This window comes from Pelobates fuscus, chromosome 9 (assembly GCF_036172605.1).
Source record: "Pelobates fuscus isolate aPelFus1 chromosome 9, aPelFus1.pri, whole genome shotgun sequence".
Taxonomy (NCBI): Eukaryota; Metazoa; Chordata; class Amphibia; order Anura; family Pelobatidae; genus Pelobates; species Pelobates fuscus.
The window spans coordinates 42232776-42250178 of NC_086325.1; the positions used below are offsets into that span (position 1 = coordinate 42232776).

Genomic DNA, 17403 nt, shown 5'->3' on the forward strand with positions numbered 1-17403 from the left:
CATTAAAAAAAAAAAAAACTAGAAATTTGACTGTGAAATAATAGCAGTCCGTTTCCTTCACACGTGTGCATTTCAGGGCCTGCCAGGGCACAGTGTCACACCAGTGCAACTCATATCTGTTGTAACAGTAGTGTACATTTAAAAAAAAAAATACAGGGGGCTTCTTGTCACCTTTCGGGGACCCTTGGTGTTGTACGTGGCTGGGTGGAGGAAGAGACCTTCCAGGTGTTAGTCCCCTTGAAACAACTTTTCCATCACTATTGTGGCCAGAAAGAGTCCCTGTGGGTTTTAAAATTCGCCTGCCTATTGAAGTCTATGGCGGTTCGCCCATTCGCGAACATTTGCGGAAGTTTGCGCTCGCCATTCCCGAACGGAAAATTTTATGTTCGCGACATCACTAGAAGCCACTCTAAGCATGTAAATTGTCAGCTATACTGTTTATATGTATATGATAAACTAAACAACTACAGAATGAAAATAAATTATGAAATTTATCTTAGACTCAAAAATGTTTAAAATGGTGAGCTCAGGAATGACATGTAGCTCTTTAAAGACCAGTAACAGTCAATGCAGTATAGGTGACATTAGTTGCTGTTTTTTTATAACTCGTATTCCAAAATGAAATTGCACATATCTAGTGACTTGCCAGGAGAAGGTCTTTTAGAAACCGAATTGTGTGGATGGAAATGTAGTGATCGACACATAATGGGGTTTCAAAATATCATGAATAGATGCAATTATAGGATCAAGAAATCCTAAAATCCTAAAATTAAGACAATGGTTCCTTTCCTGGTGTGATTGCTAGTTTTTGGCTTATTGTGTTTTGTTCATTTGCATCTGAAAAAGGATGATCTTTTCCCAAAAGCTTGCAATTAATATCCTATTACTTAGTAAAGTAAGGCATCAATTCGCATCACTTTTTTGTTTGTTTATCACAAATGGCCAACCTTTCGTGTCTATTTCCCTTTGTTAGAACCGTGCAATCCCTTTTTTTACATTTAAAAACACAATTTTACGAACATATTAGTCAGCACTTTATATTTCAATATTGAACAATTGCATAGATGTAAATTATACTACTGTACCATGATTTTCTTAACAGTCCAACACCTCTGGATAGAGTTGGCCATAGACATAGGAACTCACTGGCCCGTAGAGACCACTCTCTAGGTAGATCTCTGTCAGCACCGCAAAGATTAAGAATACAATAAAGGCCTATGTTCAACCGAAAATTTCCCTAAAAGCTTGCTTTTCTTAAAAATCATTCCTGAATCATTACCAGCAAAGACACCCTATTTTGTGAGTGCAAGTGTTAATTAGTTAAAGGGATACTCCAAACACCATAACATCCTATGCTCCTTGCATGAGATTAGGTGCAAGTAGAACCATTGAAAAAGGATAGAGACAGATAAGGGCTGCACCACATAAAATTAAACAAATAATACTGAAAATCTTGTTCCAACAGTGCAAATTGTCACATATAAAAAGTGTCTCTTATCAAGCAGTAGATGCAGCTGTGGTTTCTAAGTTCTTTACGCTTGGGGGATGTGGAAGATCTGAGTGTCTTTAGTCTCCGTATGTAGGTAGAAGAAAGACAAGGCAACCTAATAGTGCAATATGTCAAGACTTAATAGACAATATATAGGTAATAGTAATATTGCACTCACATGTAAGAGAGCTATGACCAGCTCTAGTGTATATCGTATATAGTGGTTTAATCCCCACTTATGGGATATGGTGAAGGTGCAAGTAGAACCATTGTCCATCTTTCCATGAACATAGCAGCTTTTAACTACAGTGATTTGTAAAACTTGCTGCACTCATAAGCCCATCATCACTGACAGCGAGAATATGCTTCCCATGTTTGTCCCGGTACGTGTCTTTTGCAACTATTTGGGTTATGAATGGTACATAAGGTCAATCTCCTTTTGCAAGCTTAGTGTGCAGATCCTATGAACTAAAGCAATGGATAAAGTTGCTTCCAAATGCACATGCATATATGTGTTATTGGTCCAGCTCTAACTAAAAATATTGGTCCAGCTCTAACTAAAAACACTTCCTGATTTAGTAGGAGTGCACTGCAGAAGATGCAAACCTCGAATGATGTTACTAATAATGAATAAAAAAGGTACATTTAGCTTTGCACTGGATTCTATGTACATACTGGCATCTAGATGTTATTGCAAAAGCTATTGTTACTTATTTGATCAACCTTGGAATAATGACAGGCTGACTTGACCTTGCTCTAAATCATAACTTCAAAACAGAGATATTGTCGCTGGAACTCTATACACTGAGTTCTTTCATTGGCTTTTTCTGTGTATTATTTCTTAATACATTATCTAAACTATGCATTAAAAATAGTAGTTAGCTGCTGCCCAGAATGTCATTTTAAAAAACAGTCATCAGCTTAAAAATGGAATTTTCTACTATAAACACTACTATAAAGAGGGTGAACGCATATTGTCAGCATACCCATTCTTACTAAATCTCCCTCTGGCTTGCACTAAAAACAAAAAACAAAAAAGATTAAAAATGTAATAATCTTGCTATAATTTTGCTCATACAAGATTAAAGGATTGTTCATTTATTTTAATTTTATCTATTATCATTTAGCTTGCATTAGTAACTGATATATATTTAGAAAGGCATTTGTTCTTTGTTAATAGGAAATGACTCAACCCATTCAAACTAAGTATATGGCTGTTAAAACAAAGATCACGCATTTAGGATCATAAAATGCTTTGGAAATTATAGTTTCCACCTAATCACATAATGGCCTGTTTTACTGTGAAGCATATTAAAACGGATCTCCTTATTGTGTTCTTTACAGAATGGATAGACACAGAAGGGTTATTTTAGTAGTGCCTCATGGGGAGATGCATATATTGATACAGGCATGTTTAATGTATTCAATGCTGATTGGCTGAAAGCAGTCAGCTGATGCTCTCAGCCAATCAGAGGTTCCCCATTCGAAACAGCTTGAGAAACGTATGTATTTCCTCAAGGCATTTCTGGAACACAGACTTCTGGGTTAAACCGTTAGAGAAGAGTGTTATTTAGATGTATTTTTTTTTATATTTAATTCTTCCATTCATATTTTGTTTGCATACGGTACTTTAAATACATCACCTATACAACTCAATAATAGAGGTCAAAACCATCCTGGCATGTTTATTTAAGGACAAATTGTCTAATACTATGGTATGCTTTAAAGCCATAATTTGCCTACAGAACAAAATTGCACAACTTCCAGTATGAAGAGAAGGATCAAGGCTGTATCAAGAAGTGTTCAAATGGTCTGCTTAGACCCACCTAAGAACTTATCATAAATCATTGCTGGCAGGAAAAACAATGAATGGGAAAGAATTCTAGGTGAATACTGGCAAAAATTAGGATAGAACTGAATGAAACACAGGCAGGATTAAACCAATTTATTATCCAACTACCTGACTGTATTAACTCAATACTATTAGAAACAGTATTTCTAAATGATTTATTTAAAAGTCAATGGGAATTTTTGTTGATAAAACATTTGGAAAGTTTTTTCTCGGTGTATTGAATCATTTGGAGAACTTTTTTAAATCCAAGGTCTGTATCCATAAATAATTGGCTCACTGGTGTATAACTGGGTAGCCACAGATATTTTTGCTTAAGAGCGTATGGGAAAAATATCTGGTATTACATGTACATTGCCTCTCACAGTGACATTGTTAGGTTCCAAAAGAACCGGAGGCTACAGTGCAAAACAAACAAAACAAACTTTGCAAAGTGTGGTGCTTGGAGAACATCGTACTTAAAGTCACAAAAATATTTAAAGACAAAGTGATAAAAAGACACATACTAAGCAAAGACAGACACATACATCAGTACATACATGTAAACACACTTATGTACAGGGATAGACTTGGGCTCACCCAATATTGAATACAAATATCGAACTGAATAGTCATTTGAGTTCTGTTTTTTCCAGCACATAAAAATCTATCTGGTAGAAGAACACAATGTCACCTGGAAACAATCCAAGTATTAAAGCTGCTACGTCACTTTTCAGTATTTCATAAAGATTGATTCTTTATAAACAACTTATCAAGACTGCATTGGAATTTTACTGCAATTCCAACGGTATCCTAAGATGCCATAATGGTAAAGCCTGAGGTTAAAAAAAGGCAGAGCTCCACTGTCAACTTTTGTTCCAATCCCAGAAGCCATCACAAATGACAACTGTGGGATTCAAGCATCGTTCTATGGAGGCTCCCGCAAGACCTCACTGTTGTAGTCTGGTGCATGCGCGAGAGTACAGCTCTGACGCGGCTATTGGCAGTTGAAGTGTACTCCCAGCTGTGGCTTCAAGGGACAGCTTAAGGCAAGTAAAACTTACCTTTCCTAGTAACCCGTAGACATGGGATCTGTCCATTTCGGAAATCTTTGTGAAATATGCAAAGACCCTCGAAAGTGACAGCTCCGTTTTAAGCTTGAAAGTCTCCATATACCAAAGTATGAAGAAACATGAGCTACGTGCATGAAAGAAGCAGTGAGTTCCACACTGTTATATAAAATCTAACTCATGATAAAATAACATATATATTTTGGCGACAGTACATGGTAGTTAAAGATTTATGGGAGATGGAGTCAAGTCTACAACTCTGTATTTGAATACACTTATCCTAGTCCTTGCAAACGAACAAAATAACGAAATACTTTAAAGAAAGTGTTTTAAAAATTAAACACTTCAAACTGAGAATTCAGTAAACTTGAGGTTTTGCAACAGTGGAATTTATTTTGGAGAAAAAAAAAAGAAAAGAAAAGAGGAAAGGAAACACATTTGCACGATTTCCTTTTTTGCAACTTCAAGAAATATGCTTATTAAAAAAATTGCATATTATTTATCATTTACTAAATAGTGTGCATGTGTGTGAAATAAGAATATACATGCATATGTATGAAATGAATATTAAGGAGAGAGGCAATTGTCAACCTCTGAACCAAAACAAAATCCAGAATTTTTGCTATGTGTTGGGGATTCTCTTTAAGTGCCCACATAAATATTAAATGCTTTCTTTTAATATCATATTATCTTGTTTGTTTACCTGACACAGAATTAAGTGAAAATAGAATTTTAAAAATCGGAAAAAAAAAAAATCGAAAAAAATCAAACACATTTTTCATATTTTTTGCTTATAATATTTTTTTTTTTCAAATTTATTCTTTATTGTTTTCAAGAATACAATGGAGGATACAGAAAGAAGGAGGGAACGGGGATACCATTAAAGTTACAATACAGAACACAAGTTCAACAGTCCATGACATGTAGGGCGTTCACATAGCAAACATGTAGGCGAAGAGGGTCATATCAAATAGTACAACAAGAATATTATCACCTTCATTAATTTGGTATAGTCATTAAGCCAGTGGTTTTACAGTTGTGTTAGCATAACATCGTCAGGCTACCCTCACTTTAGGGCTCAGAGTAGGATTGGACATTTGCCGTGCTAGGCCGCTTTTGTCATGGTAGATATAAGTAGTGTAGTTGTCTTGTCCCCAAATAAATGAATGAATGGGATGGGTGGTAAAACTGGGGTGAGGGAGGGGACTTGAGTGTAATTTATTAACTTGGTAACTCGGTAGCTTGATGGCATATCGTGTCTCTAGTGATGGGGCGTGTTGGAGCAGAATACCCAGTGAATTCCTGGTTTATATAGCAGTTCTTTTCCCAAATTCTCTGTCCCATATTTGCCATGTCTCTTTAAAGCGGGTCATTTTAGTTGCTTGGGTGATGGACATCTTTTCATATATATAGAACTGGTGTGTTTTTTCTATCAGTTGGGGTCTGGAGGGGCATTCAACAGTTTTCCACCGTTGTGCTAGGAGGTTCCTGGCAGCCAGGAACAATATTGTCGTGATTTGTTTTTCCCCTGGGGTCAGTTGATCAGGTAAGAGGAGCAGCAGGCATGTGGTTGCGGTCATCTGGAATTTTGGAATCGTTAGTGTGTCCAGAATGGAGCGGGTCATATCCCACAGCGGCTTGATATCTTTGCATGACCACCATATATGTACTAGGGAACCTATTTCAGAACCGCATCTCCAGCATGTGGGCGTTGTGTTAGGGAATATGTGTTGGAGCCTCTGTGGGGTCATGTACCACCTATACATAAGTTTCCTCTGTGCCTCTATATGTGTGAAGCAACGTGTCCATCTCGATAGGCCATTTAAGGCTTGCAGCCATTCTCTATCAGTGAGTGACATGCCACAGTCTATTTCCCATTGTGCCTTGTGTGGTTGAGGTTTATGTGGCAGAGATTCCTGCCAAGATTTATAGCATAAGGTTAGTGCTTTTGGTTTGGTTGGTGACGAACAACATCTATCTATAACCAGGCGTGAGTAGATACGGTCTGGGGTCAGTGTGTCAGGTGCCGGCAGTGCATGGGCTGTGAGAATGCTTTTGATTTGAAGGTATGGGAATATGGCCCGATTTGGTATTTGCCATCTGGATTGTAACTCGGGAAATGGGATTATTCCTTTGTTGTTTATCATATGGGATATGTGCGTTATACCTGCTGTTGTCCAGTCAGTTAGCGGTACGCTTTTGCAGACCGCCTTCAAGGCCGACAGGGGGGCTCTGGGGTGAAATGTAGTGTTTTGGTTAAGGGTGGCGAGGAAGTGGTCCCACACCTCCACCATGTATTGGGTAGTCGGGAACAGTTTGGGTCTGTGTTTTCTGAGACATTTGGGCGTCCACATATAGTCAATAAGAGTCATGTCCAAGCTTTGGGCTCGCTCCATATCTGTCCATTGAATAAGGTCAGGTTGTGCGTGTGCTAGGATGCCCGCTGCTAACACTGTGGCCCTATGGTAATGCCAAAGATCAGGTAGACCTACTCCGCCTTGCTTGGGTGCAGCTTGGAGAAGGGCTTGTGCGACTCTGGGTTTCTTACCCCCCCAAATGAAGGAGCCGCAGAGTTTTTGGAGGGCTTTACAGAATATCTTGGATATCTTTAATGGGAGCAACCTAAAAACATAAAGGATACGTGGGAGTATCATCATTTTGTAGGCATTTATCTTTCCCATCCAGGACAGCGGCACATGTCTCCACCCATTGATCTCTAGTTTACATTTAGTTATTAGAGGGGTATAGTTCAGTTTGATTATAGCTGGTATCGCAGTGGCTATTTTGACTCCTAGATATGTTAAGGAGGTCGTCCTCCAGTCGAATTGATACGATTCTCTTAATAATTGTGTCGAGGTCTGGGGGAGGTTTATCGGCAGGGCTTGTGTTTTATCTCTGTTTAACTTATAGTGGGAGATAGTGCCAAATTCCTCTAGCAGTGACATCAAGGGGGGTAGAGATTGGTGGGGTTTGGATAGGGCTACAAATATGTCATCCGCAAAGAGTGCCAAGCAATAAGCTCTATCATGTATCGTTATACCATGTATCTCAGGATTCATTCGTATCTTATGGGCTAGAGGTTCTAGTGATAGAATGTATAGGAGGGGCGAGAGCGGGCAGCCCTGCCGGGTCCCGTTCGTGATTTGGAATGGTGCAGAGATAAAACCTCCATGAGATACTTTAGCTGTAGGGGCGCTGTAGAGGGCCATGATGGTTTTTATAACCGCATCAGGGAAATTGAATTTTTTTAAAACTTTGGTTAGGTATACCCAGTTTAGACGGTCGAAGGCCTTTTCCGCGTCCAGCGCAAGAAAAAGACCCTCCTGACCCGTCCTCTCTAAGGTGGATACAATGTTTAAAATTTTCCTGGTATTGTCAGAGCCTTGTCTTCCTCTTATGAACCCTGATTGGTCGTTATGTATCAGTTTATGGAGAATTGGGGCAAGTCTATTGCTAATGAGTTTAGCATATATTTTGGCATCTCCATTTAATAGTGAGATAGGCCTGAAATTTTTACATTGAGTTGGGGCTTTACCTGGTTTAGGGAGAGTAGAGACGTGTGCCACCAGCATCTCCGCCGGGAGGGCACCGCTCTCCGCGCTCTGATTGAGGGTGTTGAGTAGATATGGGGCAAGAATGGTGGAGAATGTGTGATAGTATGCGTTGGTAAGGCCATCGGGTCCTGGGGATTTTCGGGTCGGGAGTTGTGAGATGACTGCCGAAAGTTCCTCTGAGGAAAAGGGTCGTGTTAGGTTATTCTGTTCCTCTACTGTGAGTACAGGTAGTTGCAAGTCTTTTAGGAATTTGTCAATTGTCTCAGGTGTGGGAACCTTTGTGTCAGCATTGTCTTTCAGATTGTACAACTCTCCATAATATTTGGCAAACTGATTAACAATACTCTGCGGATCAATAGTACAGTTCCCTTTCCCATCTTTCAGGTGAGCAATCCTGGAGGCGACTGTTTTGTGTTTAAGTTGATTAGCTAGCTTGGCACCTGCTCTGTTACCGTTTGCAAAAAAGTTATATTTAGCTTTTCGCAGCAGAAAGGTAGTTTTTACTAGTTCTATTTCTCTAAGACGTGATTGTAATTTCAATATGTGTTCCCGTGAAGTGGGGGTTGGATCACGCTTATTAGAGTGTGTCCACCGTGTAATCTCAGCCATAATCGCGTTATATTCGGCTGTTCTCAGTTTCTTTGCGTGGCTAGCATGTTTTATGAAGCTCCCCCGAATATAGGCTTTATGAGCTAACCAAAGCTGGTCAGTCGAGATGTCGACAGTATTGTTTTCCTTAAAATAATTAGTCAGGTCAGTGGATATCTGATCCACCACTGCTGGGTTCGCTAGCAGTGAGTCATTTAGTCTCCATGTACCTGTGCCTTTGTTGGGGAAGGGTTCTTTAACTGTTAACGTGATGGGGGCATGGTCTGACCATGAAATGGTTCCAATAGTAGCCTCCTCTATATGGGGCAAGAATGTGGCCGGGATTAGGAAGCGGTCTATTCGGGAATAGCTATTGTGTGCCATCGTATGGCATGTATAGTCAATTTCTGTTGGGTGGTGTATTCTCCACGGATCTACTATATGTTGGGCCGTGAGAGTGGCGCAGATGCGTGCAGTCAGAGCCGTTCGTTGTTTCCGCGATGTCGCAGAAATAGTTGCTGTGGTGGAAGAGTCAGCAGTGCTATCTAGTAAAAAGTTAGTGTCGCCTCCAATGATTACCTCCCCGTATTTATACTGTTCCGCCAATGCTAACACCATGACTAGAAATTCATGTTGATTGTCATTGGGGGTATATACATTAATCAGAGTGTATGGTATATTATTAATTATGCATTGAAGTATCAAGTAACGACCCTTTTTATCACTAACTTTGCGCGTCAAGGAAAACGTAACATCACTACTAATCAATATGGATACACCCCTCTTTTTCGTTGTATAACATGTGTGAAAGTCGTGGGGGTACTCTTTAGAATTAAATCTAGGTCTGCCCTGCCAAGTGAAATGCGTTTCCTGGAAAAACGCCACCTGTGCTCTGTGTCGCTTGGCCTCATTGATAGCTAATCGCCTCTTTGTAGGGGAATTGAGCCCTTTAGTATTTAATGACAACAGTTTTAAAGGCATGGAGTCAGATAGGTGTGGGCTCCTTTGAGCGCAAGCTCCAAGGTTTGTCTAATGCGTGAAGTTCTATAGAAATTAAGTATTACACTCGTAGGGGTGGGGGTAACTGGGGGTAAACTATATACATTTGTCCGTTCGTCGCCTAGGGCAACGGTAGACCATTTGTGGTAACGGATTGCGTTGGCCAGAGAATGGCCTTGGGGTTGTTCCATAAGTGCAATCTGCTTAAAGTAGCAGGTCTTGTGGGTAAGGTAAGATAAGATAAGATGGGGGACAAGCAGGAGCTCATCCGCTGTGGCTATTGTAGCGTCAATATAGTATAATCGGCGGACATTTGTTAAAGCGTGGTACATAAGTATAGAGAAACAAAACATCAATAAGCAATAAACAGTTTGACAGATACATTACGGCATATCTTGTAAGACAACAGATGCGGACTTGTTGCATCTGTTAGCGTCGTCTATGACGAGTGGTCAAGGTGCGGGATTGTTCAACTCCTTGGGTTTGTGGGTGTCTTTGCGGTTATGTGCCCAATCTTTAGCCAGGGATCTCAATGTCGAAGTGTCAGTCGTCTGTGTCGCCTCACTCCGAGGGAGTGGTATTTGCCAGTCCTGAAAAAGTTTCTTGCCTTCCATGAAGTCGTGTATAGGTCTGACTTCCCCATTTCTTTTCACTAGCAGTTTGGTGGGGAACCCCCATTTGTAGGGAATATTAGCATTCCGTAAGGCTTCAGTGAGGGGGGCAAAAGTACGCCGTTTCATTAGTGTGGCCGAGGAAAGGTCCGTGAATATTTTAAGATGCTGATAGGGTTCAGGCCATTGTGTCATGGTTCTTGATGCTTGCAGAATTCTATCTTTGATGTGGTAAAAGTGGACTCTCGTAATAACGTCCCTGGTTGTATCTTTTGGTAGGTGTCGGGGTTTAGGTAGTCTATGTGTCCTATCTAGGGTTAAGTCCAGACTGTTTAGTGACGGTATGAGTTTTTTGAAGAAATCCTGTACATACCGGGTGAGGTCAGCGGGCGCTATGGATTCGGGGACACCCCTTATGCGGATGTTATTTCTCCGGTTTCTGTCCTCGTGGTCTGCGACCCTTTCTTCTAATGAGTGAAGCTTTTGCTTAAGTGCCGTGTAGGCCTCCGCCACTGTGTTGTGCGCGTCAATCAGCTCGTCTGTGCGGTCCTCCAGCCGCGCTGTTCTCTCGCCTATATTTTGTATATCGGCTTTAATTTCGGCTGTCATTTGCAGAAGGTCTGCTTTGAAGGAGGATTTTAGTTCCAGCATGATGTTTCTTACTGACATATCGGTAGCGAGATTAGAGGGATGGTCTCCGGTGTCATTGCTCCCTCTGATGTCGGAGTCTTGTGTCGGGGATTGCGGCCTGTCGGCGCCATCTTGTTCACTCGCGTCTGATGTGAGTTGCTTCTCTAGATGGGAATGCATGGTCCGCTGCTTGAATTTTTTCATCGGTTTGGTCGCCATCCTGTCCGGGATCCGATGAGCTCTATAGAGTGAGTGTTAATCGCTATTTTCGCCGTTTTTTACACGGTGAATTGCTCGCCACGCGGAGGAGCTGCAGTCCTACACGTCTGTTCCCATGCGCGGTCAGGACACGCCCCCTGCTTATAATATTTTTAAACATCAAGGGCAATCTACATTTTGGCCACCCTTGTGTTAGAGGGTGGCCCAAAAAAAACAAAAAACACAACTTAGTTCACTAGGACCCTCACTACATTACTTCCACCACTGTGCTCATGCAAATTCGAAAGCTGCAGGCATTTAAATCCCCATTTAAAGCGCCGTATTTAATGTTCAATTTGAGCGTTGCATACATCTCATCCATCAGTTTGAACACACTAAATAGGTCTCCAGCTGACAGAGGGCAATCCCAGGTATTGATTAATACATAGGTCTCCCTGGTGTGTGCAGGGCTTTAACTCTACTCACACCAGAACATTGGCATGTGCCAGTATGCCCAAACCATGTTCAAGCCCAGGCTTTGTAGGATGTTATAGCACATTCTAACTCCACTAAGGGGTTAATTAGAGGACTTTAATAAGAATCTTGCTTATACTTAAAAAAATAAAAAATAAATAAATAATGAATAATTATTGATACCTAGTAGATCTAATGAGAACTGGATATCACTTATGATTTTTTTTTTTTTTTTAATCGATGCTCCTATGTTAATAGCAGTGCTATAACTTGTATTCTATCCTGGCCTTTTATTACTATTTTTATATTTTTTTACTTTTTTATTGGTTTTAATATCTGCCTGGAAGGTTACTGTATCTAAAGAAATCCTAGGTGGGGATCAATCCACCTATGCTGACATCATAGAGCAGTCGGTCTGCTCTCTATTTGTAAGTACGTTTTATTTTAACCTATACCTACACTGTTATATGGTGAGCACTATTGGCTGCTTTCTTTCTTTATTTGAGAATTGGACATCAGAAACGGAGAGATACCCACTACATATCCCATAAGCGGGGATTATACCGCTGTACGCGCTTTACCCTAGAGCTGGATTAAAGCTCTTGTAAATGTAAGTTCTCTACCATCATTACTTTTTATGCCCAAATTTGAGCCAAACATATTGCACTATTGTTTGTCCCTTTCTTTTATCTTCCATATAAGTGGACACATCATCATACTTGAAGATCCCAAGATCACACATAAGGATTAACAAACTGGACTCCTTTTTACTTGGACTTTGCTATCTTTTATTATAGAGACTTTTTAATTACTATTTTTTACTTTGCATTTTGTGGTGCAGCCTTTTTTACTATTGTTTTATACCTCCTAATCCAAGTCCACACTGAGACCTCTGCCCTTTCATGGTTGCTAGTAGTCAAAAAGTGTATTCATATTGTGTATTGATCTCCTTGTATTTGATTTATCTGAACTTTTTGATTTCTCTAGTCCTGGCTTTAGCTTATGCCACTGTTCTATTTATATTCTGCTATGCCATAATCTCGGCCAGTCTTTTACCACAGTATTATCTGACTTTTTAAATTAATCCTGGCTACTTCTGACAATCAGTAGTGGGGTTCACTACCACTCCTAACACCATGTTAGACACTTGTGCTGGACAGGGACTGTTCAGGAATAAATATTCCCTACACTAGGGGTAGGCAACCTTTTAGTAGTACTGTGCCAAAACAAGATCTGAAAGTCCCTTGGTATGCCGATCTCATTTTGTTATATTAAGGCATGTATCTTCTGTTCTACTGTGTTATTTATGGGTGCTGCAGTTGCTCTATAGCATTGTATATTGACTGCTATATTGTATATGTTCATGTGTAGTTTGTGGTATTGTGTATAATACCTATCAATGTGGGCTGTGTTTAGGAGTTGCTTGAGGAATTGTGTGGATGAAAAATCACACTGTGGGTTTGGTGGTGTGTGTACTTCTGGAGCTTCTTGTGAATTTCCATGTAATAGGCTGCATGTGGGGTTGTGAGCATGTATGTGGATTGTCAGTGGTGTTGTGTTTCTGGGGACTGTGTGTGTGTTTTTGTGTGGGCTGTTTGTATTTTTTGTATGAGGGGGAGGCTTATTCTGCAGCTCTGTGTATATCTAGCAGTGTGGTTACTTCCATGGAGTCCAGTGGGGACCGGGCTGGCCAGATACAGGTCAAGGGCAGGAATTGCGATACTGCTGCAGGTTGCGCTACTCCAGTATGGATTCACGTTCACAAATGCTGGGAGGATATCTTATGAGATCACTTCCTCAAAGTGCTGCAATGTCTAAATCCTCACCACCTGCAATCACCGCATGGTTTGCACTAGCAGACATCTGAAGTCCCACTAGGACTCCTCATAGGGCAGAGCTGGTTTGTGTCCGGTAGTCCTAAATAGCGTGCAAAGGCACCTTGTGTGCCATGCAAGGCACACATGACATAGGTTGCAGACACATGCCCTAAAGTATTAACTTTCTGCTCCATCCTATGAGAAAAATGGTAAAATACATCCGTACATTGGAAGCTCTTGACTGCACCGAGAAGCAAAGAATTGCATATAGATGTATTAAAGGTGATAAAGTTCTTTCCATGAATGTATTATTAAATATTTTCAGATGTAAAACAGCCTTTCAAGGTAAATCCACCAAAGCAACAGTTGTGGAACTTACCATCATTTTCTCAAAGAGATCCATGATTTCCTTCTCAGACAGATTCAATGAACGCTCATCAAAAAGCTGTTGCGGTGCTGGGAATTCTGTCACAGCCATTTGAGAATCAGTGGGATGCTGGATAAGAGGCTTCTCTTTCTTCACCGCAGATTTCCGGAAACTCGTTAACCTGTCACGCTAAAAACGAAGGAGAAAAAAATTAAAAAATTAAAACCTCCGATTAAGAAGAAAACCATTCAAGTAATGCATGATGTTTAAAAAAAAAAGTAATAAAAGTGAGCAATTACTAAATTATTTGTGTAATGTAATTATGCCTAAATTGCATCTTTAGAGGTGTTTATGATAAAGATAATTCAAAATTAGAATGCATTTTTACAAGCCTGTAATGTATGATAGGTTTAAGTAGTTTGAAAACATTGCAATCTTCATTACATTTTCATATTCAACTGTAAGGATTTATTCTGTTACCGGTTAATTATGGTGAGTTCACAGACAAACTTAAAACTTTTGAACTACATTACCAATATGGCTAATAACAAAAAACAAAAAATCGAACGAGCCCAAGGTTTGCAACTCATTTGTGACCACTGCCATCAATTTTGCGAATAAAAACCACCACCTGCTCAAATATCAACTATATACAGGTTTAAGTCACATATTGGCCATTACATAGTTCTATACTATGTTTTGTATGTTATTGTTTATTTGGTTTTTAGCTAAATTACACACACATATTTATATTAGACATATTTCTAGAAATGTGCATATTAGCAATGTTTTATGCATTTGTAATTGTTTTTGCGTGCTTTTTTTGGTGTTACACACTTTTGGTGTTGCACAGAGTATGGTAGCAACTAAGATTAAATCATACTATTCTTTAATTCTTTGCATTATCACAATTATTAATTGTATAGTTTCCCTTAATATTATTTAAGTAGCGTTGGTGCACCATCTGATTTTTTATCTCTTCAAATATGTTTAAATATGTTATGATTCTTTCACTAAACAAAAGAATGTATTGCTATAACACTGAAAATAAGTTAAAGGGCCTATGTTTGTTATCATACTTCCATAAATAAAAGGGTCAGTCCTTTGAAACTTGTCTTTAGATTTTTTATAATATATTAAAGACATTTTCTAATAAGCTTAAGGTCTCATGACCTTCCCAAAATCCCTTTAGGAGAGCCGGTTATACCCTCTACTTTTTTCCATAGCTTTTTTTTTTTTTTAAACTATTTTTTTCCAGAACTTCTCTTGAGTGTTACTTTATATGTTTGTATATATTTTTAATCAAATAAACAGAGAAAGAGAGATTGGAAAAATAATATGTTACAATGCACGCTTTAAACATTGAGACACACTGTTTTGTATGGTTACAGTGCACCATTATCACGAATGGAAAGAGGATAGATAGTCATTAGTGTACGAAAGAGATAAACTTCACGACATGCTAATGGTGCAATAATTGAGGCATCAGCAAGACACTCACAATCAACTCTCCATCCACTGAATATGCCACAGCAAAAAATGCTTGACCTTCACCTGACTTTCAGGAATTAATTTTTATAATACATATCACTTGCCAGGTAAAATATATCATTTTTTTTTTTAATTATAGTTTGCCTAGTCTAAGTTTTTATATATCCTTTAATTAAAAAAAAAAACCTGTCTCATATCACATGCCTTACAGATGTTTTTTTTTTGTTTAGCATAGATAATAACGTTGTTTTTGATCATAGGTAGTCATGCAACCAAACTACTTAATGATGCTACATTATAAAAATATTACAGTTCTGGTTAATGCAGACTGCAAATCTCATAACCGTGGCAGTACCTACCCAATGTCTGTACATGCATGGTCCTGCTACTTCATACAAGGTTATCAACAGAGGTAGGACTCGCTAGTTGGGCATGAATTACTCAAGTATTATTGTTTTTCAATCTGAATAGTGTTGGCTATCAGTTATGGTTTAGTTTAGTTTACTATTTATTTTTCATAGCACGGAGTAGGACAACATTATGTTAGATTTATTTTTTCTTTAAAAAAAAAATGCATATAAAAAATATTTTATTTTTAAATAATTTTTTATATATACCGCAGTACATGTCAATGTTTCTTCGGCATACTATCTAGATCACCAATATGTCCCATTCAATTAGTGCCATAGTCCTTTACTAAGCTAATCAGAATATACTGAGATAATCAGAGCCAATCAAAAGCCTTTCTTCTTAATTGCTTGGAAACATGGTTCGCTGGCAGAATATCCGAATGCCAGCATAGTCCTGATCACCATCAGGGCTATTAAAATATTCCACTTGTAAATCAATCTGTCATGCTCTAACACAGATTGTATTGTCACATTATAAAATGTTTTTCAACAACATATTTATGATAAATGCCAGCTTCTCGCTCTTGATTTGTAGAAATATTTGTATTGTGATACGTCAGAGCTTCATTAATGCAACATACCTTTACAGTAGGAAGACACTACTTTTACTACTCCCCAATAAGTGAAAAATTTATATTACAACATCATTATTCTATATTGTTTCATCTACAAGAAGTTGCATATAAATTATTGACTCAGCGGTATAGCACCAAGCATTGATAGGCTGTACTGAAGGGGTGGGAGTAATATAATTCATATATATTTCATACTTCATATATGGTGGAATTGCTCACTCATTTTTCCTTCCTGGAATAAGGAATTATTTATACTGAAGTTCTCTTATTACCGCTATCGGAATGTTTACTATTTAACCATACTACCCTGGCTGGCCCAAGGCATCGTGCTGACTCCAAGAATGAAATACTGCCTCCGCCCAACCAAAACTACGTGCACATCCATTCTGTTATGCAGTATGTGTAGTGAATGCATTGTGAGCATGTGTGTAGTGTATGTAGTGTGTGTGTTTGTGTAGTGGATGTAGTGTGTGTAGTGTATGCAGTGTATGCAGTGGTTTTTGTGTAGTAGATGCAGTGTCTGTGTATAGTGGATGCAGTGTCTGCAGTGGGGTTGGATAGGGGCTGTAAGGGGTGAGCATTTTTTTTTTTTTTTTTTTAATAATGCTTATTTCCCCCTCCTTGCCTCTTAACTGTGGCCAGGGAGCGGGGGCACTAGTTTACCTGGTGGTCCGATGACACAGCATGCTGTCTTGTGAAGAATGAGTCCAGAAGACTTTTTTCTTCTCTTGCAGCAGCATGCCCTCTCTTCTTGCAAGCTGCATGAGCATTGCCGCTGGTTCCATGGAAATGATCCAAGTGGCACTAATGCATGCCAGAGCTTTGCCATGGCAACCCACAGCAACGCTCTTGTGGCTAGTGAGAGGAGAGGGCATTCTGCTGGAAGGGAAGAAAAGGCTTCTGGACTAATTCTTCACAAGACAAGGTAGCATGGGCTTGAATCGGTAGGTATATATAAAGTAAACAAGAGCATTCAAAACCATTGATAAAGGCCGGTTTGTCTGCCGAAACGTTGATCTGTATATGCGACCATGATTACACATTTGTTTCCATCGAGTGCGCTTGTTTACTTTTTGGATATATTTAATGCGCTGGGAAGCACCCTGATATTGTATTGAGGTTTTCAATCAAAAAGGGAAGAGTGCCAGAAATTACTATATATATATATATATATACACATATATATATATATATATATATATATATATATATATATATATATATATATACACATACATATACATATATATATATATATATATATATATATATATATATATATCTTCAAAAAGAGGTTGCTCT

At 39.0% G+C, this 17403-nt stretch overlaps 1 protein-coding gene across 4 annotated transcripts in view; it reads right to left on the bottom strand.

The window, feature by feature from the left end:
• Window positions 1–17403, bottom strand: part of DIAPH2 (diaphanous related formin 2) — a 1045110-nt gene that overhangs the window by 931936 nt on the left and 95771 nt on the right. For all 4 annotated transcript variants that reach the window (XM_063431883.1, XM_063431882.1, XM_063431880.1 and 1 more), the window contains one exon: window positions 13638–13814. In XM_063431883.1, coding sequence (XP_063287953.1) covers window positions 13638–13814 — 177 coding nt within the window. The remainder of the gene's footprint in view (window positions 1–13637; window positions 13815–17403) is intronic.